This window comes from Ascaphus truei, chromosome 2 (genome assembly GCF_040206685.1).
Source record: "Ascaphus truei isolate aAscTru1 chromosome 2, aAscTru1.hap1, whole genome shotgun sequence".
Lineage (NCBI taxonomy): Eukaryota > Metazoa > Chordata > Amphibia > Anura > Ascaphidae > Ascaphus > Ascaphus truei.
In genome coordinates, this window is record NC_134484.1 from 379112407 (window position 1) to 379135694 (window position 23288).

The 23288-nt window shown below is 46.5% G+C and overlaps 1 protein-coding gene across 4 annotated transcripts in view; it reads right to left on the bottom strand.

Moving 5' to 3' along the window:
• Nucleotides 1-17820, bottom strand: part of KLHL7 (kelch like family member 7) — a 33237-nt gene extending 15417 nt beyond the window's left edge. For 2 of the 4 annotated variants that reach the window (XR_012799259.1, XM_075587132.1), the window contains exons 1-4: nucleotides 17564-17820; nucleotides 3350-3452; nucleotides 701-794; nucleotides 46-170 (exon numbers count right to left, since the gene is read on the bottom strand). Coding sequence is in view for 3 of the 4 variants with exons in the window: in XM_075587132.1 (XP_075443247.1) it covers nucleotides 46-170; nucleotides 701-794; nucleotides 3350-3452; nucleotides 17564-17686 (445 nt within the window). In the remaining variant the exon portion in view is untranslated. Of the gene's footprint in view, nucleotides 1-45; nucleotides 171-700; nucleotides 795-3349; nucleotides 3453-16029; nucleotides 16368-17563 lie in introns of those variants that run through there. The other 2 variants (XM_075587133.1, XM_075587134.1) reach the window with 2 other exon arrangements.
• Nucleotides 17821-23288: the final 5468 nt, after the last annotated feature.

The window sequence follows — 23288 nt, forward strand, 5'->3', positions numbered from 1 at the left end:
TAACCGCAACAAAAGGTTTGCTGGGTGCCTGCGGTGCAACCTTACCTAGACAATTTGAAGCATCGACTTGTTCTTTTAGGAAGTCCACACACATCCTTTTCACAGGTTCAATCTGGTACTGATTGGCCGCATCCAAGAGGGACTGGACATTGTTGCTGTTTACGGAAATTCTGTAAATACACATAACAGGTTTAATGCTTTAAATACATATCAGGTATCCATGCTAACACAGACCTGTGCAGATTTTACAAACTGTAGTACAATAAATCTTTGAAGGATCTTGAGATTCATATTGCCAGGCACTTTGTGATGCATGAAATACAGCGCCAACCCTTTCAGACAGCACATCTTACTTCTGGCCTTGGATTTTAAAATACTGTTCAATTCTGTTGAATAATGTGGAGGGACAAATACCCACAGGAAACTCTTAAAACACTAATATTCTGGGGCAGAAGTGGCCAACTCCAGTCTTCAAGGGCCACCAACCGGTTAGATTGTAAAGCTATCCCTGCTTCAGCATAGGTGTCTCAATCAGTGGCTCAGTTAGAAAGACTGTCAATGATATTCCTAACCTGACCTGTTGGTAGCCCTTGAGGACTGGTGCTGGACACCCCTGCTCTACAGAATCATCTTATTTTCCATTTTTACACAACCAGCAGCAGGCACAGTACATCTAAACGGAGACAGAATTTGTCAATACCTTGCAGTGTATGCAAACTCCACCAGCTGTTCGATAATATCAGGCTCTGCATCTTTCAGTTCCACCTCCAAGGACTTGGATTCGAGCATGTTTGCTAAGAATTTGTTTTCAACAGAAAGCAAAAATGTAAATCTCACACACACAAAAAAAGTACTTAAACGTAATCTTTCTATGTTAAACAGTATAACATGAATACTTTGTGCAAGTTGGGTAAAGCTGCAGCTGTCCTGTCTCATTCCAGAGGCTTTCTTTTACCAGACAGTTCCTTCAGAGGCCTCCCACTATATAACAAACAGGAGATGGCAGGCAACGCAGTGTGAAGTGGTATGGGGTATACAGGACAAGAGGCAGGAAAAGGGAACAAACAACCACCACACGTTGAACAAAACTGCAGTGTCAAGGTACCTACAGTTATTAACACATCATGCCTTGACCCCTCGGCTGCCAGAAAGGTAAGCACATTGCAAAGGAATGTCATTTACTGTAGAAGTCCTAATGACTCGCGGTAATAAGATGTCCTCAAATTAAGAAAAGGAAGGTTTAAATAAATACATCAGTGCACATTTTAACATTAAGGGTCATTAAACGAACTGTGAAAATTATCTAGTCAAAAGTATGAATATAAATCAGAGAACAACAGAACTCCATCTACCAATAACAGGTTCATAATAGTCCAGGGCCACTACCAGGTCCTCAAGGGCCACTACCTCATCCTCAAGGGCCACTACCATGTCTTCAGGGTATCCCTGCTTCAGCACCGGTAGCTCAATCAATGGCTCAGTCAACGACTGAGTCACCTGTGCTGAAGCAGGGATATCCTGAAAATCTGACCTGGTGGTGGCCCTTGAGTACTACAGATGGCCACCACTTTTAACAGTCATTTGCAGGCTATGCTGACTTGTCAACTTCCATTTACGCTTAGCCATACTACTTTAATAAGTGAATGAAACACTCAAAGAACAAATTAGGATAAATACTTACCGTTTGAATTTTAAGAGAGAAACACACACACACACACACACACACACACACACACACACACACACACACACACACACACACACACACACACACACACACACTGAAAAAATAGAAGTAGTAAGATGTTTCACACCATGCCAAAATAATCCCAATATACATATTAATTGAATTAAAGAACATAAATAACCTCCTTTAAAGAACATAAATAACGTCCTTCAACTCTCACTGTAAATGTGCATCCTCCTTTAACTTGTAATATGAAGCAGATCAAAATGATTGCATTGGTTCATAAAAAAAGTTACAAGAAAAAATAAAGCCTCCAATTGTAGGATCCTCCTCAAAATCTCATGGTCAATTTAAACGCTAGTAAGGAATAAGATGGACTTTGTCAAGTTTGAAATTATTTACCTGGTGCATTGCTTTATAATATTAACGTGAATAATTAGCAAACTTAATAATAGAAACTGAGCATCATCGGGTTTAAAATAAGACAGACAGTCTGATGAAGGAAACACACAGGGACGGGACTCCACAATCGGGAATTTATCTATGAAATCATATTAGATCAACGTTTCAGTCCTATTTTTGGACTTAATCTTGATAGCAGCTACACAGTATTAATTGTTCTTCATAAATAATTTCATGAATGCTGGCAGCAATAGATTGACGATTGTTTTGACAAGACGAGTGGAGTACCGTCCCGTTCTCGTTCCTTGATCAGATTTATCCCTCCGGGACACTGGAGCCGTGTGCACCCGTGGCAGAATACCATTGGTTTTTGTGAGTGCATCTTCTTTGATACATCTCTAAAATAAGAAAATGCCACGTTTACCAATATATAAGGCGCCTGAAACATTAATCTGGTCATTGCTGTAGAGGACAGCCAGCATGGCGATGCGGACCCATCTACCTCTCACAAGGCTGCAGTCCCCTTAAAATAAAACAAAAATATTCTAGGACACTCTCGACGTCTAGGAACATCCGTGTCCTGAGCAGGAAGGAGTTCTTATATTTTGTCGTTTTTGGAAAACCTTAAAAAATAAACCCCCTCCCCCAAAATATGGCCGCCATATACCAATAGAAAGAGCCAACTTCCAAGGATATTGTGGCTTCTTTTTGGCTGTGGGAGCGATTCCTGACAAGAAGGCCATTTTGTGTCTGGGAGGCAGATATTTGTTGTGCCAGCATTGCATGAACTGGGGGGTCCCCGGACACAGAATGGGAGATTTGGTTGTGGTCGTTTTCGCCGCAACCACATGGCTGCCGGCGCTTCGCTGCGACTCCCCCTGCCACAGCCGATCTTCCACCAGCTGCCTCCAAGGTAGGTTTTAGTGCATATGGAAGGGGGTTAATTTAAGGGATTTTAGCTATTAGGGTATGTTGGTTAATTTAAGGGGTTTTAGGGTAATGGCTTAGAGTAGGGCGCTTTACAGTAAGGTAACTTTCCTTAGCAGCGAAGTGGCCGGTGGTGGAAGCTTCCGCCGATATGGCGAGTCACGGCAAAGCGCCGGTAGCCATTTGGTTGCGGCAAAACTGTTGCTACCAAAATGTCCTAGACCGCTCCGGATGTCGGGGCACAAGGGATCAGTTCCCCAGTTCAAGTAAAGGGGAAAAAAAAAAAATACATGTGTGCAGCGTGGATTGCTTCTGTAGGTGCAGAATACTCACTAGTAAACATCAGGTTAAAAAAATGACTGGCGGCTGCCAGAACTACACGGTGAGCTGGAATTTTTCTGTCTTGTACCATAAGAATGACGTCACACAAGGTTTTCTATGAAAGAAAAAGAAAGAAAAATAAATAGGTGACAGGTTTTCGCTGCCCAAACATATTAGCCTCAGGCTCAATTATTTATTTCAGTACAGATTAGTGTCACGGAAAGAACGGCTGTAAAACTATCAGACCCCTGAAAGATAGGAAGTTACAGTACAGAAAGTTCTGTTATCATCATCATCATCATCATCGACTTCTAAAGCTCCGACTTCTAAAGCTCCAACATATTCCGCAGTGTGGTAACAGAGTTGCAAACAGGAACATATTTCCAAACAGGAATTTAATAGATATCATAAAACTGCACATATTTGCAATGCCGCAGACTATATTAGCATTTTCCCAGTGAACACTAAAAGGACATATGTTTTCCACCTCTTCCAAAGGATCATTTTACATGGGTGTGGATGCACATTAATTACCTTTGCTATACATCTGCGGACTTGTTTATTACATACTGTTGCCCTGTTACAGCTTAACATTTTCCTTTGAAGTGATTTATGTTGCGACTTTGTGGAAGGAGTTATTGTCATCACTTAGGCCAGACTCACACAATTTGCGTGACTCAAGTATCAAGACTCCTTCTCACGTAGAATGAGGTAAATATAACATTGACAAGAGAACCGGAGACAGAGTTCCAAACCTCACCCCCTCACATCATAACCCCACTGCTCAGCACATCCCCGCCCCATGCGTCATAAACGTATTTCATGCAGACGCTGTCGTCGTTGCTCTAGGTGGTGAGAAGAGGTCTTGGCAAATCTCACGCAAAGGTGAGGCTCATTCTCGTGCTCAGAATTGGGGATCCCTAACAGCTCTGCATCACTACAAAAAAATAATAATAATGAATATGTAAGTGGTTGGTGAAAGACTGAGCCCCCAATATCATGGCAGAAATAATAAATACATAACCCTTCTAACTCTGTATAAACCAAATGGACGTCTTTAGATGTCCAAGCTGCATTATGATCGGTCAGTGCAGTACTGTATACTGTAATCTCACTACCCACTTATTGTTTTAGCATATATCTACCCAACAATTCAGAGATTATGGGGAGGCGCAAAACTAATAAAGATTATCATTTGGTTGGTTAAAAGTTAATGTTGAGAACTGCCAATCCTCAATGGACAAAGTAAGTCAGATCATAAAAGCTTATACCTTCCACCAAATGGAACTATAATTATATAAATGTATAACATATTTTACCAGGAAACAATACATTGAGAGTTCCCTCTAGTTTTCATGTATGTCCTGGACATAGAATAATGTTGACAACATTACAAGTTACAGTTACAAACATGCTTAAGGTAGGAAACAGCCAACGTTTGCAAAGAATTTAGGCAGGAGGCAAACTTCAGACTCCGATAAATTGTTCCATAAGTGGGGTGTTCAGTAAGAGAAGGAAGATCGACTAAATTTTTTATTGAGCCTTCGAACCATAAGCAGGTTTTTGGAGGCAGACTAAGGCGATGGGTTCTCATCCCTTCCGTACACAGCACCCATCTCAGATTATTGGGTAACTTGTCCAAAAAGTATTTGAAGATGTATGTTGCATCTGGACGCAAGCGATAGCCAAACTAGTGTGTGTGTTATTAAAGTTTGCCAAAAAAAACAACACTTTTTTTCTTAAACGGAAGCCACGCTCACACCGCATTACAAGCGGATCGCGTTATAGTGGATTGCGCTAAAACGGGGTTGAGCTGTATATGTCCTAGTACTAACTATCCCATTCAGATTGCCCTCTACATGTAAATCTAGAAAATCGATAAATACATAAAATCGGTAACGGCAGTAAATACAATATTCCAGTCATTTGGATTAATATAGTTTAAGAACGGATTAAATCTCAAATCATCTCTGTGCCAAACTATTAGCACATCATCGATATAGCGCTTCCACACAACTATTCTGTCGTAATAGGGGATGTTTTCCCAAATAAAGTTCTGCTCCCAGCTACCGATTAATAAATGAATGTAGCTGAGAGCGAACTTGATCCCAAAGCAGTTCCGCAAGTTTGCAGATAGAACTGATCCAAGAATCTAAAAAAATGTGTATCAAGATGTAAAAGATACTGTCTACTGCAAATTCTTTGAGCACCTGAAAATGTCTGATCAAGTTCCAGGAACTCTTTCACTGGCTCTATTCCTTTTCTGTGCTGTCTGCATTTATACAGACTGTACATCAATTGTAGCCCAGCGGTGTCCCTCCTTCCACTCAAAATCCGCTAAGAGTAGAATTGATGTAGATTCTCAGACGTCAGATTTCAAATTTTTAACATATTTCTGGAGGTGCAAGTCAACATAATGTTAAAGATTGAATGTTAAGGAATTAATTTCGGACATAATAGGTCTATAGGGAGAATTTTTTAAGCATTTATGAATCTTAGGAAGATGGTAGAAAATTGGGATACAAGACGAGTTAACAGGAAATCATATTTTTTTGTTGTTTCGAATCTTTTAAGCCAGAGCGCCATCTACAAGGATCTTCATTTTCTTAAGGATGTTATCAGTGGGATTACTTTGAAGAACACAGATAGAAGAGTCACTTAACAATCTTCTTGCCTTTCCAATATAATCATTTATCCTTTTTAATTTGTAACACGACTCCCTCCCAGCTTTGCCCGCCTGTTTCACAGCCAAATCTTTATCCTCCGTCAGTTGTTTCAAAGCCTCTTTTTCATTTTTAGTTGAATTCTGTTTAACATCATTTTTTTTCTGAACAGAAAAGTCTCAAGATCAGTGAGTACTAATATACATATACTCCACCGGACTCCGATGAAATAGACACAGCCCTGCAAGGTTGAATATCAAAGTACGACCGTTGTCGTTCAAAGTACAGGACGATAAAGATCACATTTTGATATTCAACTTTGCAGTGCTGTGTCTATTTAATCGGAGTAATTATCTGTCTTTTGATTTGCTGTTTGACGAGTGCACTAGCCATATGGTGGCTGGACATATAATTGGAGTGCCTTTTATCAATAACAGCAAGCTTGACCCTACCTGTCTTTCTAACTATCGACCTGTCTCCCTCCTGCCTTTTGCCTCTAAACTACTTGAACGTCTTGTATTCTCTCGCTTGCTCCATTTTCTCAACACCTATTCTCTTCTAGACCCTCTACAATCTGGCTTCCGCACTGCTCACTCCACCGAAACAGCCCTCACTAAAATAACTGACGACCTCCATGCTGCCAAAGACAGAGGTCATTACACTCTGCTCATATTACTCGACCTCTCTGCAGCATTTGACACAGTGGACCACCCTCTTCTCCTCCACATTCTCCATACTCTAGGTATTCGGAACAAAGCTCTATCCTGGATCTCATCCTACCTCTCCCATCGTACTTTTAGTGTCTCTTCTGCTAACACCTCCTCCTCCTCTATTGATCTCTCTGTGGGGGTACCCCAGGGCTCTGTCCTGGGACCTCTTCTCTTTTCTCTGTACACACTCTCTCTAGGTGACCTAATAACATCTTTTGGGTTTAATTATCACCTCTATGCCGACGACACACAAATATACTTTTCAACACCCGACCTTACACCTGCTGTACAAACTAAAGTTTCTGAATGTCTCTCTGCTATATCATCCTGGATGGCCCTCCGACGCCTTAAACTCAACATGGCTAAAACAGAGCTCCTCATACTTCCTCCCAAACCTGGCCCTACTACCTCCTTCCACATTACTGTTGGAACTACAATCATTCACCCAGTAGCCCAAGCACGCTGCCTAGGGGTCACGTTCGACTCCTCTCTCACATTCGCCCCTCACATTCAAAAAATTTCTAAAACTTGTCGCTTTTTCCTCCGCAATATAACTAAGATACGCCCTTTCCTCTGTTTTTCGACTGCTAAAACTCTGACTCAGGCCCTCATTCTCTCCCGTCTTGATTACTGTAACCTCCTGCTGTCCGGCCTTCCTGCCTCTCACCTGTCTCCCCTACAATCTATCCTAAATGCTGCTGCCAGAATCACTCTACTCTTTCCTAGATCTGTCTCAGCATCTCCCCTCATGAAATCCCTCTCCTGGCTTCCGATCAAATCCCGCATCTCACACTCCATTCTTCTCCTCACTTTTAAAGCTTTACATTCTTCTGCCCCTCTTTACATCTCATCCCTAATTTCTCGGTATGCACCATCCAGACTCTTGCGTTCTTCTCAAGGATGTCTTCTTTTTACCCCCTTTGTATCTAAAGCCCTCTCCCGCCTTAAACCTTTTTCACTGACTGCCCCACACCTCTGGAATGCCCTTCCCCTCAGTACCCGACTAGCACCCTCTCTATCCACCTTTAAGACCCACCTTAAGAAGCATATGAAAAGCACTGTGGATATTCTAAACACGATACATAATGCTTGGCCCCCTGCAGACGCACTTACCAGAACTCCCTCCTACTGTCTCTGTACGTTCTCCCTACCTACCAATTAGACTGTAAGCTCCTCGGGGCAGGGACTCCTCTTCCGAAATGTTACTTTTATATCTAAAGCACTTATTCCCATGATCTGTTATTTATATTATCTGTTATTTATTTGATTACCACATGTATTACTACTGTGAAGCGCTATGTACACTAATGGCGCTATATAAATAAAGACATACAATACAATACAATATAGCCACACACTAAATACTGGCACTGACAAGGATGAAATAAAAAAGTGGGTTTATTTATTTCATAGAACTCCAAGTATTCTAACGTTTCGGTCCCCAGAGGGACATTCAAGGGTACTGTGACATGCACCAACATACACTTCAATATAACATTTGGCACCAAAACCAGGGGCCAGGGAGTGGGTGCATACAGAAAAAATGTGAGGTTTAAAAACATAACGCAATAATACCATTAACAGATCGGGAGCAAAGAGCGCAGAATCAGATAATAAAAACTGTTGACACTGTATAAGCCGATAATCTACTGTATATCATAACTATACGTGACTAATAAAAAGTTTATGGAGCACCCGTACGTGTCATAATCGGCTAAAAGCTATGCTCAAGTGTAATGCATAAAATGATAGCAAAAACAGAAAGAGTATGGTATAGGATAAACAGAAATTCATATTCACAATGGAGGGTCCATATTATGAACCACATAGGAGCACTCGATGCAATTGAATAGATCCATAAACCATTAAAAGAAATGAGCGTGCGATCCTTATACACTTCAACTATCAAGAAGGTGTATGAGGTACTGTAATGAGAGATATAGATATATAGCTATATACACGCACAGGATAATGATGCAGTATATCATAAGGGTTAAGAAAGCCCCAAAATTATATATACAGTGGTGAGAAAAAGTTTGTGAACCAAATTAGGATTTTCACATATTTAAAACCTTAAGAGTTATTAGATCTTAATCTAAGTCCTAATAATAGATGAAGATAAACCGATCAAACAAATTACACAAAAACATGAAACTTTTTCAACATTTATTTATCCACAAATGATTCAACATTCAATATCCATCTGTGAAAAAGTATGTGACCTTTTAGATTCAGTACATGGTGGCACCTCCTTGAGCAGTAATGACTTCAACTAAGCATTTAATGTAACTGCAGGTCCGTTTCCTACATCGGTTTTGAGGAATTTTGGCCCATTCCTCTTTATAGAACTGCTTCAACTCAGTGATATTTGAGGTCTTCCTTGCATGGACGGCTTGCTTCAGATCCTGCCGCAACATTTCGATAGGGTTTAGGTCCGGACTATGACTAGGCCATTCTAAAACGTGGAATTTCTTCTTCTGCAGCCATTCTTTTGTAGATCTGCTTGTATGTTTAGGATCATTGTGTTGCTGCATGACCCACTTTTGCTTCAGTTCACGGACGGACGGACATTCTCCTCTAGAATCTTCTGATACAATGCAGAATTCATGGTTGTGTCAATGATAGCAAGCCGTCCAGGTCCTGAGGAAGCAAAGCAGCTCCAAACCATCACACTCTCACCACCATGCTTGACGGTTTGGATGAGGTTCTTCTGTTCAAACCTTCTATCTTTGACTCGTCTGTCCAGAGAACATTGTTCCAGAATACTCGTAGATCGTGTATGTGCTCTTTGGCAAACTTCAGATGGGCAGCAATGTTCTTTTTAGAGAGCAGTGGTTTCCTCCTAGCTTTCCTTCCATGAACACCATTCGTGTTCAGTCTTTTTCTGATAGTTGAGTCATCTGCGATCAGTGGATGAGGTCAGTGTGCACTGATCCTAAACCGGGATGTGTAGAGCAGTTGACTGGGTGCTTATACCTGGGAACCAGATTAGATCCCTTTACAAAAAAAAAGAAAAAAGACAGCAGCACTCCAGCAACTTAAAGGTGCAAGCCCACACAATTTGGCAGACAGTATAGTTGGCTTTCTGAAACAAAACCAACCATACTAACTAAAGGGCTAGCTGCTTTATCTGTCCTTATTACAGACCCAATAAAGATAAAGGAACAGGGAGAGGGGAAAAGCTTTACCCAGTGCAATCTCTTGTTAAACACAGTGACATCAGAGAAAAGGAAGCAGCCAGGGGAAACCAAACCCCTCCCAAGTCTCAGCTCACCATGTTAACAAACTAACTTTAAAACATGATTTTAAAGCAGCACTCCAGGTTGCCATTTATCTTTTATTTATATTTTAGGATTGAAGCAGGGGGTTGCGAGAGCTCAACTACGCTAAATTTCAGCTCCGGGAACCCCCTGCTTCCTGAGATATTTACATCCGGATGGGGTGCCGGTATCTTCTTCATGTTTAAATGTCCCTTGTAATGCAGGCCAATAGGAAGCTGATAGGGATGATGTCGCGGCTTCCCGTTGGCCCGTAAGACAGGGGACAACTGAAGCCACCATTATGGTAGCCCCAACAAAGCCCTGTCGGAGTTGCTTCCTGCAGAGATGCCTCACCACTTTGTACAGTTTATTTTGGCAGGGCACCACTTTTCTCAATACGAAGTCTCCTTACCACAAACTAAATTAGTTAACAACTGGAAAAACTCTTAGAGATAAAAAAAGAAAGTTAAAAAATGATTGTGACATTTGCAGAATTCGCATAGGTCATAGAACACAAACCTAAAATGTATGTAGATGATTGATTATTAACAAATCTATTGATATCAATGCCTAACATAATGAAGGAGATCCAAGCGCTTAGTGAAATATCAAATTCCAAAATGAATTTCTCTAAAATCAGAGATCTTGAATATTTCATTGCTATCCAGCTTATTAGTTTCCTTAAAATAGAATTTCCCCTTAGATGGAGTGGTACGGCAGTGACACATTTAGGGATGTACATTATCCCTAAGCCCGTAGACCTTTCAGCAAAATGACCCAGAATAGTAACTGCAATAACAACAATACTTGAGTGATTGGGAGAAGTTGTGCATCTCCTGGATAGGTCGATTAAATGTTATAAAATTAATGTATAGGGTGTTGTACGTTCCCACAAAATAAGCAAAACACTTACTAAAAATGCTAAAAATATATTTGCCGTAGACACAACGACAAAAAGGGAGGATTAGGAATACCAGACTTTAATAATGACTATGTAGCAAACGAATTAAGCAATATTATTGATTGACACGCTAATTATAAGTCCAAACTATATACAGATAGATTCTTTTCTACGTAAGAAACAGGGAACACAACTAGATTATATTTGCTGGGTGACTAAAATGGACTGACCGAAGGAGCTTAAATGGGCATCCTTTGTGGGATGGTGCATTACAAGTATAGGAAAAAGTGGGAATTCACAATAAACTCACCAAATACCCCCTCCCCATTAATGACCATATGCGAGAACCCAGATTTTACACCAGGGTTGATTCCGAGGCATTCGCAAAATGGTCTAGGGCAAAAGTCGTTAGGTTCTCTAATTTTTTTTGTAGATAAACTATTGCCATGTAATCATTTTAAAGTCACGTTTAATTGGGGGTTCACAAGAGTTATGGCCATATAGACAGCTAATTTCCCAAAAACAAACAGAAATCACAGCTACTGAGGACACTTAAGCAGTTTGAACAAATAGTCAGATGCTTAGCAGCCTCAGAACATAATCTTGCAGCTCTGTTCAGAGTACTGAAGGGGGAAATGGGAAACAGCTTTGTGAAAACTTGGGAAAAAGAGTTGCACTTAGAAATTGCTCTGAAAGAGTCGGATAAAATATGGGATCTTAGTTCTCCCTAATCAATCTCGGTACAAACCCTTGAGAGCATCTACAACATTATATACAGATGGCATTACACGCCAGTCAGATTGTTGGGTATGTTCCCCAATTCTTCAGATAGGCGTTACAGAGGCTGTGGGAGAGGTATCATGCTGTATGTCCACATAATGCAATTCTGGAAAGAAGTATTAGAGGCCATCCTTAAAATAACAGGAGTAAGGGTTCCAGAAAACCCCTGGATAGTGTTGCCAAACAAACACGTGATTCCCAATTACAGATTTTTTAAAAACATCTCTGATACTACAACTGCTCAAGGCGGCACCAGGGTCTATTCCATTACAATGGAAACAGGCAAAGACACCCAACATGGAGATGTTGACACCTAGGGTGTGGGGAACATACAAGATGTTAAGATTTAGGCCTCCACTATTGCAGAAACTGCAGAGCTATCCAGATGACATCATCGTAGCGACGCTACATGTGCACATGCGAAAGCGATTTGGAGCACTACTGCACAGTGACTTGCCTAGCAAGTGCCTGAACGTTTCTGACTGCCGCACGGAAGTCTCGCGAGACGGGAGTGGATCTCACGTGATGCTGAAGTGATCCGGACACAGGGGGAATAGCGGAGGAGGACGCGGGACATTACTCTGTAATAGCTATAGATCCCAGGTGCCGGTGAGCAAGAATATTCCGGGAAGAGACATTGCCTCTGTATATTCAGTCAGCCGTGGCACTCGATGGTTATGTGCATTGTCTCTCCGGTGGAGATATCCTTTTTATATGTTTTATTATTCATTAAAAAGTTTGTGTGTTTGTGCTTCAGTACAAATACCTTGTTTTCCTATCAATATTGTTCCTCTGGGCTCTGAGTTCATTTTGGGAGCTTGTTGGTGGTTATGTGAAGATCTTTTCCTGATTGACCAGACGGAGTGGTGATATCCATCATATGAAGGAGTAAAGATCACTGCACACTGCTGATTTATAGTTTATATCCTGCAAGTGCAATTTGTATAAGCAGGCTTGTACTGGGTTACTATACAGATTACACGATGTGTTGTTTTCTCTTTTTCTCCCATGCGCATGTCCATTTGTTCCTGTTCTCTCATTAAAAACTACCTCAATTGTGAAACACGGTTTGTGATATACTTTATTACATGCCCTTGCGGCCTATATTATACAGGCAAAACAAGCAGGATGTTTAAAGAAAGAATGGCAACCAATAGGTCCACGATTAGAAAAGCACTCCAGGACCATAGCTCGGATGAGGATCTCAAATTTCTTCCAGTGGCCAGACATTTCAGGACATACAGGCACGGTTTATCCACCTTAAGATGCATGCCAATTCTTCAAGCCAATACCCCTGGATGGGGCGGAGATAGAAATAGACTGCTTCTCCAACTTGAGGCTAAAACGATAATTGAATTAAAGACTGTGGCCCCCCATGGTCTGAACGAAGATCTTAAATTAGGCTGCTTCTTATAGCCAGGTCACATTTAGCAATTTCACTGATCTTACTGGGGACTGCCAGTGCCTTCATATTACATATCAGCACACTATATTCTGGATCCATATGTTTTTTTTGTGTCTATTAGGTTCAATGCTATGTTCTCTTTGAGCTCCCCTGATCACTATTGTGTACTACTTTATTGACCAATCTCTATGTGGCTTTATTGGGAAAACCCTGATACTTCAAGGCCAATTTAATTTGTAAATATTTATTCTAATTGTCCCCTTTGATTCCCCAGCCCCTCCCCTCCTTACCCATTCCCAACTCCCCCCCCCCCTTTCCCTCACCTCGGTGGTCCCAGCCCAACAGCCCCTGCTGCTATTACGCTGTGTGCGCGCATTAGCAGTCTACCACGGACCCTGCACTGATAATACAATGCTGCAATTCCAGTCATGACCACGACTATGTTATAGCGCTACGCATGCGCACAAGCCGGAGTGACGAAGGACTCGTCTCCATGATGACTGCCGACGCCATGTGAGCCGGCAACACGGAGAACAGCTGTTCTATTCCTGATCTTGGACTACAGTGATCGCGTGATGATGCCTGCAATCACCACAGAAGCTAAAACCGCTGCACTGACTCGCGGGATTTCAATTGATTGGTCCATCTGATCTGTTTGTTGCAATGGGTGATGGGTATTTATATGTGGGTGTTAGTCACTTTGTTTATGCACCTCCGTGAGAAAGGTCCCGTTTAGAGGACCAAACCATCGGTCCGTGCCTGCCATCAATTTCCAATACAATTTGTATACTACAGTTCAACGGAGTCCTGCCTCGTTCTTACTGGAAGCTTTTGTGTATTGTCTGCCAGATGAGGATACCTTTGCTGTGTGAATACCTATGGGACAGGCACCTACAATTACTTGCTATCACGCGAGTGCCATCTGTTTTCATTAACTATATATATATACATATATAGTATGTGTGCGTGTGTGATTGGTTTGTTCAGATGCAAGGTGATTGGCCCGAGGCAATCACGTGATGCGGCCGTCGTCTGTGAAAAACAAATTCTCAGATCCCTTCATGAGGCAGCAGCTTTGCAGTACGTCGCGATTGGTATGTGCGCTTTCATTGGATTCTATTGCTTTGAAGCTGCGCGGCGTTGCGCCACACGGCGTCACTGGTGATTTCTGGTATAATCACGGCCTTACACAGTTCAAGACACACTGAGCAGATATTTGGGAACCTTGGACAGTTTTTTAATAGTTTACATGCGGCAGGAAGAATACATAAGTGAGGGCAACAATAGTACAGGCAGTCCTCGTTTTACAACGCTACGCTTTACAACGAATGGCTTATCCAACGCTATGCAATGCATACCTATGTTCATTTTTACAACACCAAAACGGCTTATCCAACGCTCTTACGACGCTTTGCAACTTTAATTGTATTATAATATACTGTATTATATATATATATAATATAACATAATAAATAATATATTATATAGTGTAATATAATATTATATAGCATAATATTTTATATATATATATATATATATATATATATATATATATATACGCTCTTACGACGCTTTGCAACGTTGTGTGTGTGTGTGTATATATATATATATATATATATATTATATATATATATATATATACACACACACACAACGTTGCAAAGCGTCGTAAGAGCGTATATATATATATATATATATATATATATAAAATATTATGCTATATAATATTATATTACACTATATAATATATTATTTATTATGTTATATTATATATATATATAATACAGTATATACACTATATAATTTGTGTGTGCTGCAAATCTTGTTGCCTGCATAAAATATTTGGTGTATTTTAGTGTTAAAAATGCCTTCAGGAACGGAATCTTTCATTTAAACAGTGTTCCTATGGGAAAACGTGTTTCGCTTTACAACGTTTCGCTATCCAACGCCATTTTGAGTAACACATTGTGTCGGATAACCGAGTTCTGCCTGTAATTACAGAACTCTCTACATGAGGGAAAAACAGCAGAAGTGGGCAATATGTTTCTTAATTCATTTTTTTTTAAATCTAATTATTTTATTTATTTTCGCATCTAATATTTTGAGGTATTTTATACACTCCAAATGTCTGTAGATATTAAAGGTGTGACTGCCAGTGTTTTTGCATACCCTTTATTGAATAAATTATTGAGTGAATAGTGTGAAATATCTGCAATTTTTCTTTATAACTTGTTATTTTATATTGTTATGCTAAAAAGTCAAAATTTCTTGTACATGAATACGTGATGCAATAAAACAATTTACAACAAAGATTTCAAATACTATTTAAAAAAAAAAAAAAAAAGGAAAGGTGTCAGCCACCCACTAATCAGAAACACTTCTATTAGTTTATTCTGGTCCCAGGAGGGACAGTCCCATTGATTCAAAAACAGAAAATGTATTTTATTGGCCTTGCAATCTGAGGTCATTATCAGGGCTGAAGTAAATGCAAGCATCATTATCTCTTACAAAACACCCATTGTGTATGTAGCCCTTTTCCCCTCTATCATGAAGGGACTACTGGTGCTGGCGTTACCTGTGGGCTCACAGAGAGCTGAGCCTTCGCCACTGGGAGCCTGGGTTAACAAATATATAAAGTGACAGCGCCTCCACCTGCACAGGGTCCCAATTATATGAGATAACCCCGAATAGGAACCAATAATAACAGCTCACAGATTATACAATAACCTTTTACTTATATATAAACTAGTCAACACAGAGGATATAATAACTCTACTGGTTACAGCTACCACAGTTATCACTAGCCACACAGGGCTTTGTCCCACCACCGTGTACCCCACACCATGTCCACAATATCAGAAGAGTCCCGGGTTGCCTCACCCTCTGAGTGTCCTCCAAAAGATACCCTCCCTTCTAGGCGTGATCAGCGCCTTACTGTACAGTAGTGTTGGTGCACGTTTGGTGAACAGGTACCTGCCGGGTGTTTCCACACCCGGGTGAGCTGACAAGGAGAGGTAAAGGGATCCACCGATCCTGCGATATCCTCCGCCGGCCGAACACCTCCTACTGAAGTGACACTTGCAGTGATATTCGCTCCCTCTCTTCAGTCTGGTCCCAGACTGCAAATAACAAGATGTTCCAGAAAGCAGCTGTGGCCCTAATCTGGCTAACCACTAAAGGCCGGGTCCCTAACTAATGGGGCCTTCACACACACACACCTTCCCATGTTCCATCTCCAACTGCCTTCCTTGTGTAAACACGGGGAATGTAACTGCCTCTGCAGAATATCTCTGCCGTGCGATTGGCTCCCTTGCGTCACGTGTCACATGCCCCTATGCCTGCTGGGGGCTGTAGTCCCTTGCAGAGCCTTCTAACATTGGAGGTAAGGGGAACGGGTTACATGTTCAACTAAAAAAGATGCTGAAACGTCAGCTGCATGGACTTCATAGTGACTAATGCCCCATATTACCTGTGTAACATGTGAATACAAAACATCCTGTGGATGTTACAGGATGCCCTTCAGGATGCTTTCCTACATGCTGTATCAAAGCTTGTTTTCTGGTGCCAACCTACATTTAGCCCTTTGCTCTCCAGAGTCGGTCAAGATAGCATCCTAATAACTTAATTACAGTAACTTCACTACAGCCTATGACAGCGGTGCGCAAACTGTGGGGCGCGACCCCCAGGGGGGGCGCGACACTGCCGACGGGGGGCGCGGGGTTTACAGAGGCCCCGCGCGCTTCCCGAAGGCACTTAAATTAAGTGCCGGGGGAGCTGCAGGGCCTCTGTAAACCTAACTTACCGTGGCTCCGGCGGCTTCCTCCCTGTGTCGCCATGGCAACGCGGCGTCAAAATGACGCTGCGAGGTCATGTGACGTCACGTTGCTATGGCAACGTGACGTCATTACGCCGGAGCGCGGGTAAGTTGGGGTTGGGAGGGGGGCGCGGGAGTGAGGGGACAGCCGGCAGGGGGGCGCAGGGGAAAAAGTTTGCGCCCCCCTGGCCTATGAGACCACAAGCCCCTCTGTAAAAGAAGGACTTAATACAATCTGCCACAATAGGATACAGTCCTGATAAAGAACACATGAGCACTGTCTCAGACAGGTCCCCAAGCCTGCATTACCTCATAATCCACTGCAGCCAGGGATTCTGGGTAATGACATGCAAATAAACACACACACATTTGTGTTCTTATCCATTGTAACACGGCCCCCGGTACATTTTACACAGATTTTTTTACAGCACAGCCTGGCCGGTAGACAGCAGTTTGGGGGATAAGGAAAGAAGCGCGGTAATAAGGAGGCACTGACCCCCAATCCATGTGACAGGAAGTGGATGCATCATTAGCGGTGTTACTGTATTGTTCTAATAAAGCAGCACGGGACCCAAATCCCCTCTGCCCCCAATCCTCTGACTACGGTGTTATTAGGCGGCAATGTGACCACCGCGCACACCCTGCCCAGGACACAGATCTCTCTCCCCCCCGCGGAGGGGGCGCCATATTTACCTGCTTCCGCATAATATTCATCACCCCCATAAAACTCGCCAGCAGCTTCGCCTCCTCCCTGGCCGCAAATTTCTTTTCGGTCTTCTTCTTGCTTGTGTTTTTATCCGGGCCCTGTGCTGCCATCCTTATAGAGGTCACCCCCTCTTCTCTCCCCCCCACCCCCTAATCTCTCATAAGCTAAGCGCTTCCCGGCCCGTGTTTACATCCACAGGACAGTCACACCGCAGGCAGACATGCGCCGCCTCCTCCGCCGCCGCGCCGGGGAAGTGCGCATGCGCACGCACTGCCGCCCGCCCTGGTGGTGACGCGGGACACTGGTGTGAGGGGCGGGACACTGGTGTGAGGGGCGGGGCGGGCTCCGGGAGCGCTGGCAGGATCGGGGGCGCTGGGCAGGGGACGCAGGCACCCGGGAGGCTGCTGCTGCTGCTGCTGGCCGCCGGCTCAAGGGAGTATTGTACGGAGGGAGAGAGGGGGCGGATGGCAGCGCCACGTGAGTCCTGGAGGAAGAGGGAGGACTGCGCGTGGCTGTGCAGAGAAGAGAGCACGGTGAAGATAATTACCCCCCCCGTTTCTTTCTCTCTCCCCCCCCGTTTCTTTCTCTCTCCCCCCCCCGTTTCTTTCTCTCTCCCCCCCCCCGTTTCTTTCTCTCTCCCCCCCCCGTTTCTTTCTCTCTCCCCCCCCCCCCGTTTCTTTCTCTCTCCCCCCTCCCGTTTCTTTCTCTCCCCCCGTTTTTTTCTCTCTCCTCCCCCGTTTCTTTCTCTCTCCCCCCCCCGTTTCTTTCTCTCTCCCCCCCCCCGTTTCTTTCTCTCTCCCCCCACCCCCGTTTCTTTCTCTCTCACCCCCCGTTTCTTTCTCTCTCCCCCCCCCCGTTTCTGTCTCTCTCCCCCCTCCGTTTCTTTCTCTCTCCCCCCCCCCGTTTCTTTCTTTCTCCCCCCCGTTTCTTTCTCTCTCCCCCCCCGTTTCTTTCTCTCCCCCCCCGTTTCTTTCTCTCTCCCCCCGTTTCTTTCTCTCTCCCCCCGTTTCTTTCTCTCTCCCCCCGTTTCTTTCTCTCTCCCCCCGTTTCTTTCTCTCTCCCCCCCGTTTCTTTCTCTCCCCCCCCGTTTCTTTCTCTCCCCCCCCCCGTTTCTTTCTCTCCCCCCCCCCGTTTCTTTCTCTCCCCCCCCCCGTTTCTTTCTCTCCCCCCCCGTTTCTTTCTCTCCCCCCCCCCCCGTTTCTTTCTCTCCCCCCCCGTTTCTTTCTCTCCCCCCCCCGTTTCTTTCTCTCCCCCCCCCCGTTTCTTTCTCTCCCCCCCCCTGTTTCTTTCTCTCCCCCCCGTTTCTTTCTCTCCCCCCCGTTTCTTTCTCTCCCCCCCGTTTCTTTCTCTCCCCCCCCCGTTTCTTTCTCTCCCCCCCGTTTCTTTCTCTCCCCCCCGTTTCTTTCTCTCCCCCCCCGTTTCTTTCTCGGCCCCCGTTTCTTTCTCTCCCCCCCGTTTCTTTCTCTTCCCCCCCGTTTCTTTCCCTCCCCCCCCCGTTTCTTTCTCTCCCCCCCCCCCCGTTTCTTTCTCTCTCCCCCCCGTTTCTTTCTCTCCCCCCCCGTTTCTTTCTCTCCCCCCCCGTTTCTTTCTCTCCCCCCCCCGTTTCTTTCTCTCCCCCCCCCGTTTCTTTCTCTCCCCCCCCCGTTTCTTTCTCTCCCCCCCCCGTTTCTTTCTCTCCCCCCCGTTTCTTTCTCTCCCCCCCCGTTTCTTTCTCTCCCCCCCCGTTTCTTTCTCTCCCCCCCCGTTTCTTTCTCTCCCCCCCCCGTTTCTTTCTCTCCCCCCCCCGTTTCTTTCTCTCCCCCCCCCCCGTTTCATTCTCTCCCCCCCCGTTTCTTTCTCTCCCCCCCCGTTTCTTTCTCTCTCCCCCCCGTTTCTTTCTCTCTCCCCCCCGTTTCTTTCTCTCTCCCCCCCGTTTCTTTCTCTCTCCCCCCCGTTTCTTTCTCTCTCCCCCCCGTTTCTTTCTCTCTCCCCCCCGTTTCTTTCTCTCTCCCCCCCGTTTCTTTCTCTCTCCCCCCCGTTTCTTTCTCTCTCCCCCCCGTTTCTTTCTCTCCCCCCCCGTTTCTTTCTTCCCCCCCCGTTTCTTTCTCTCCCCCCCGTTTCTTTCTCTCCCCCCCGTTTCTTTCTCTCCCCCCCGTTTCTTTCTCTCCCCCCCGTTTCCCCCCGTTTCTTTCCCTCTCCCCCCCCGTTTCTTTCTCTCCCCCCGTTTCTTTCTCTCCCCCCGTTTCTTTCTCTCCCCCGTTTCTTTCTCTCCCCCCGTTTCTTTCTCTCTCCCCCCCGTTTCTCTTTCTCTCCCCCCGTTTCTTTCTCTCTCCCCCCCCGTTTCTCTCTCTCTCCCCCCGTTTCTCTCTCTCTCCCCCCCGTTTCTCTCTCTCTCCCCCCGTTTCTCTCTCTCTCCCCCCCCGTTTCTCTCTCTCTCCCCCCGTTTCTTTCTCTCTCTCCCCCCGTTTCTCTCTCTCCCCCCCGTTTCTCTCTCCCCCCCCCCGTTTCTCTCTCCCCCCCCCGTTTCTCTCTCCCCCCCCGTTTCTCTCTCCCCCCCCCCCGTTTCTCTCTCTCCCCCCCGTTTCTCTATCTCCCCCCCGTTTCTCTCTCCCCCCCCGTTTCTCTCTCCCCCCCCCGTTTCTCTCTCCCCCCCCGTTTCTCTCTCCCCCCCCCGTTTCTCTCTCTCCCCCCCGTTTCTCTCTCTCCCCCCCCGTTTCTCTCTCCCCCCCCCGTTTCTCTCTCCCCCCCCCGTTTCTCTCTCCCCCCCCCCGTTTCTCTCTCTCCCCCCCCATTTCTCTCTCCCCCCCCCGTTTCTCTCTCTCTCTCTCCCCCCCCCGTTTCTCTCTCTCTCTCTCCCCCCCCCGTTTCTCTCTCTCTCTCCCCCCCCCGTTTCTCTCTCTCTCTCCCCCCCCCGTTTCTCTCCCCCCCCCCGTTTCTCTCTCCCCCCCGTTTCTCTCTCCCCCCCCCCGTTTCTCTCTCTCTCTCCCCCCCCCCGTTTCTCTCTCTCTCTCCCCCCCCGTTTCTCTCTCTCCCCCCCCGTTTCTTTCTCTCTCCCCCCCCGTTTCTTTCTCTCTCCCCCCCGTTTCTTTCTCTCTCCCCCCCGTTTCTTTCTCTCTCCCCCCCGTTTCTTTCTCTCTCCCCCCCCGTTTCTTTCTCTCTCCCCCCCGTTTCTTTCTCTCTTCCCCCCCCCCGTTTCTTTCTCTCTTCCCCCCCCCGTTTCTTTCTCTCTCCCCCCCCGTTTCTTTCTCTCTCCCCCCCGTTTCTTTCTCTCTCCCCCCCCCGTTTCTTTCTCTTCCCCCCCCGTTTCTCTCTTTCCACTCCCCCCCCCCATTTCTCTCTTTTCACTCCTCCCCCGTTTCTCTCTTTCCACTCCCCCCCCGTTTCTCTCTTTTCACTCCCCCCCCTGTTTCTCTCTTTCCACTCCCCCCCCGTTTCTCTCTTTCCACTCCCCCCCCGTTTCTCTTTCCACTCTCCCCCCGTTTCTCTTTCCACTCTCCCCCCGTTTCTCTTTCCACTCTCCCCCCCGTTTCTCTCTTTCCACTCTCCCCCCCCGTTTCTCTCTTTCCACTCCCCCCCCGTTTCTCTCTTTCCACTCCCCCCCCGTTTCTCTCTTTCCACTCCCCCCCGTTTCTCTCTTTCCACTCCCCCCCCGTTTCTCTCTTTCCACTCCCCCCCCGTTTCTCTTTCCACTCTCCCCCCCGTTTCTCTCTTTCCACTCTCCCCCCGTTTCTCTCTTTCCACTCTCCCCTCCGTTTCTCTCTTTCCACTCTCCCCCCCCCGTTTCTCTCTTTCCACTCTCCCCCCGTTTCTCTCTTTCCACTCACCCCCCCCCCCCCCGTTTCTCTCTTTCCACTCCCCCCCCCGTTTCTCTCTTTTCACTCCCCCCCGTTTCTCTCTTTTCACTCCCCCCCGTTTCTCTCTTTCCACTCCCCCCCCCCGTTTCTCTCTTTCCACTCCCCCCCGTTTCTCTCTTTCCACCCCCCCCCGTTTCTCTCTTTCCACCCCCCCCCCCCGTTTCTCTCTTTCCACTCCCCCCCCGTTTCTCTCTTTCCACTCCCCCCCCGTTTCTCTCTTTCCACTCCCCCCCCGTTTCTCTCTTTCCACTCCCCCCCGTTTCTCTTTCCACTCTCCCCCCCGTTTCTCTTTCCACTCTCCCCCCGTTTCTCTCTTTCCACTCTCCCCCCCGTTTCTCTCTTTACACTCCCCCCCCCCGTTTCTCTCTTTTCACTCCCCCCCGTTTCTCTCTTTTCACTCCCCCCCGTTTCTCTCTTTCCACTCCCCCCCCCGTTTCTCTCTTTCCACTCCCCCAGTTTCTCTCTTTCCACTCCCCCCCCGTTTCTCTCTTTCCACTCCCCCCCCCCGTTTCTCTCTTTCCACTCTCCCCCCCGTTTCTCTCTTTCCACTCTCCCCCCCCCGTTTCTCTCTTTCCACTCTCCCCCCCCGTTTCTCTCTTTCCACTCTCCCCCCCCCCGTTTCTCTCTTTCCACTCCCCCCCCGTTTCTCTCTTTCCACTCCCCCCCCCGTTTCTCTCTTTCCACTCCCCCCGTTTCTCTCTTTCCCCCCCCGTTTCTCTCTTTCCCCCCCCGTTTCTCTCTCTCCCCACCCCCCGTTTCTCTCTCTCTCTCCCCCCCCCGTTTCTCTCTCTCTCCCCCCCCGTTTCTCTCTCTCTCCCCCCCCCGTTTCTCTCTCTCTCCCCCCCCGTTTCTCTCTCTCTCCCCCCCCGTTTCTCTCTCTCCCCCCCGTTTCTCTCTCTCCCCCCCCCCGTTTCTCTCTCTCCCCCCCCCGTTTCTTTCTCTCCCCCCCCCGTTTCTCTCTTCCCCCCCCCGTTTCTCTCTCTCCCCCCCCGTTTCTCTCCCCCCCCGTTTCTCTCTCTCCCCCCCCGTTTCTCTCTCTCCCCCCCCGTTTCTCTCTCCCCCCCCCGTTTCTCTCTCCCCCCCCCCGTTTCTCTCTCTCTCTCTCTCCCCCCCCCCGTTTCTCTCTCTCTCTCTCTCCCCCCCCCCGTTTCTCTCTCTCTCTCCCCCCCCGTTTCTCTCTCTCTCCCCCCCCCGTTTCTCTCTCTCCCCCCGTTTCTCTCCCCCCCGTTTCTTTCTCTCTCTCCCCCCCCGTTTCTTTCTCTCTCTCCCCCCCCCCCGTTTCTCTCTCTCTCTCCCCCTGTTTCTCTCTCTCTCCCCCCCCGTTTCTTTCTCTCTCCCCCCCCCGTTTCTTTCTCTCTCCCCCCCCCCGTTTCTTTCTCTCTCCCCCCCCGTTTCTTTCTCTCTCCCCCCGTTTCTTTCTCTCTCCCCCCCCGTTTCTTTCTCTCTCCCCCCCCGTTTCTTTCTCTCTCCCCCCCCGTTTCTTCTCTCTCCCCCCCCCGTTTCTTTCTCTCTCCCCCCCCGTTTCTTCTCTTCCCCCCCCCGTTTCTTCTCTTCCCCCCGTTTCTTTCTCTCCCCCCCCGTTTCTTTCTCTTCCCCCCCCGTTTCTTTCTCTTCCCCCGTTTCTTCTCTCCCCCCCGTTTCTTCTGTCTCCCCACCCGTTTCTTTCTCTCTCCCCCCCCGTTTCTCTCTTTCCACCCCCCCCCCCGTTTCTCTCTTTCCACCCCCCCCCGTTTCTCTCTTTCCACCCCCCCCCCGTTTCTCTCTTTCCACCCCCCCCGTTTCTCTCTTTCCACCCCCCCGTTTCTCTCTTTCCACCCCCCCGTTTCTCTCTTTCCACCCCCCCGTTTCTCTCTTTCCACCCCCCCGTTTCTCTCTTTCC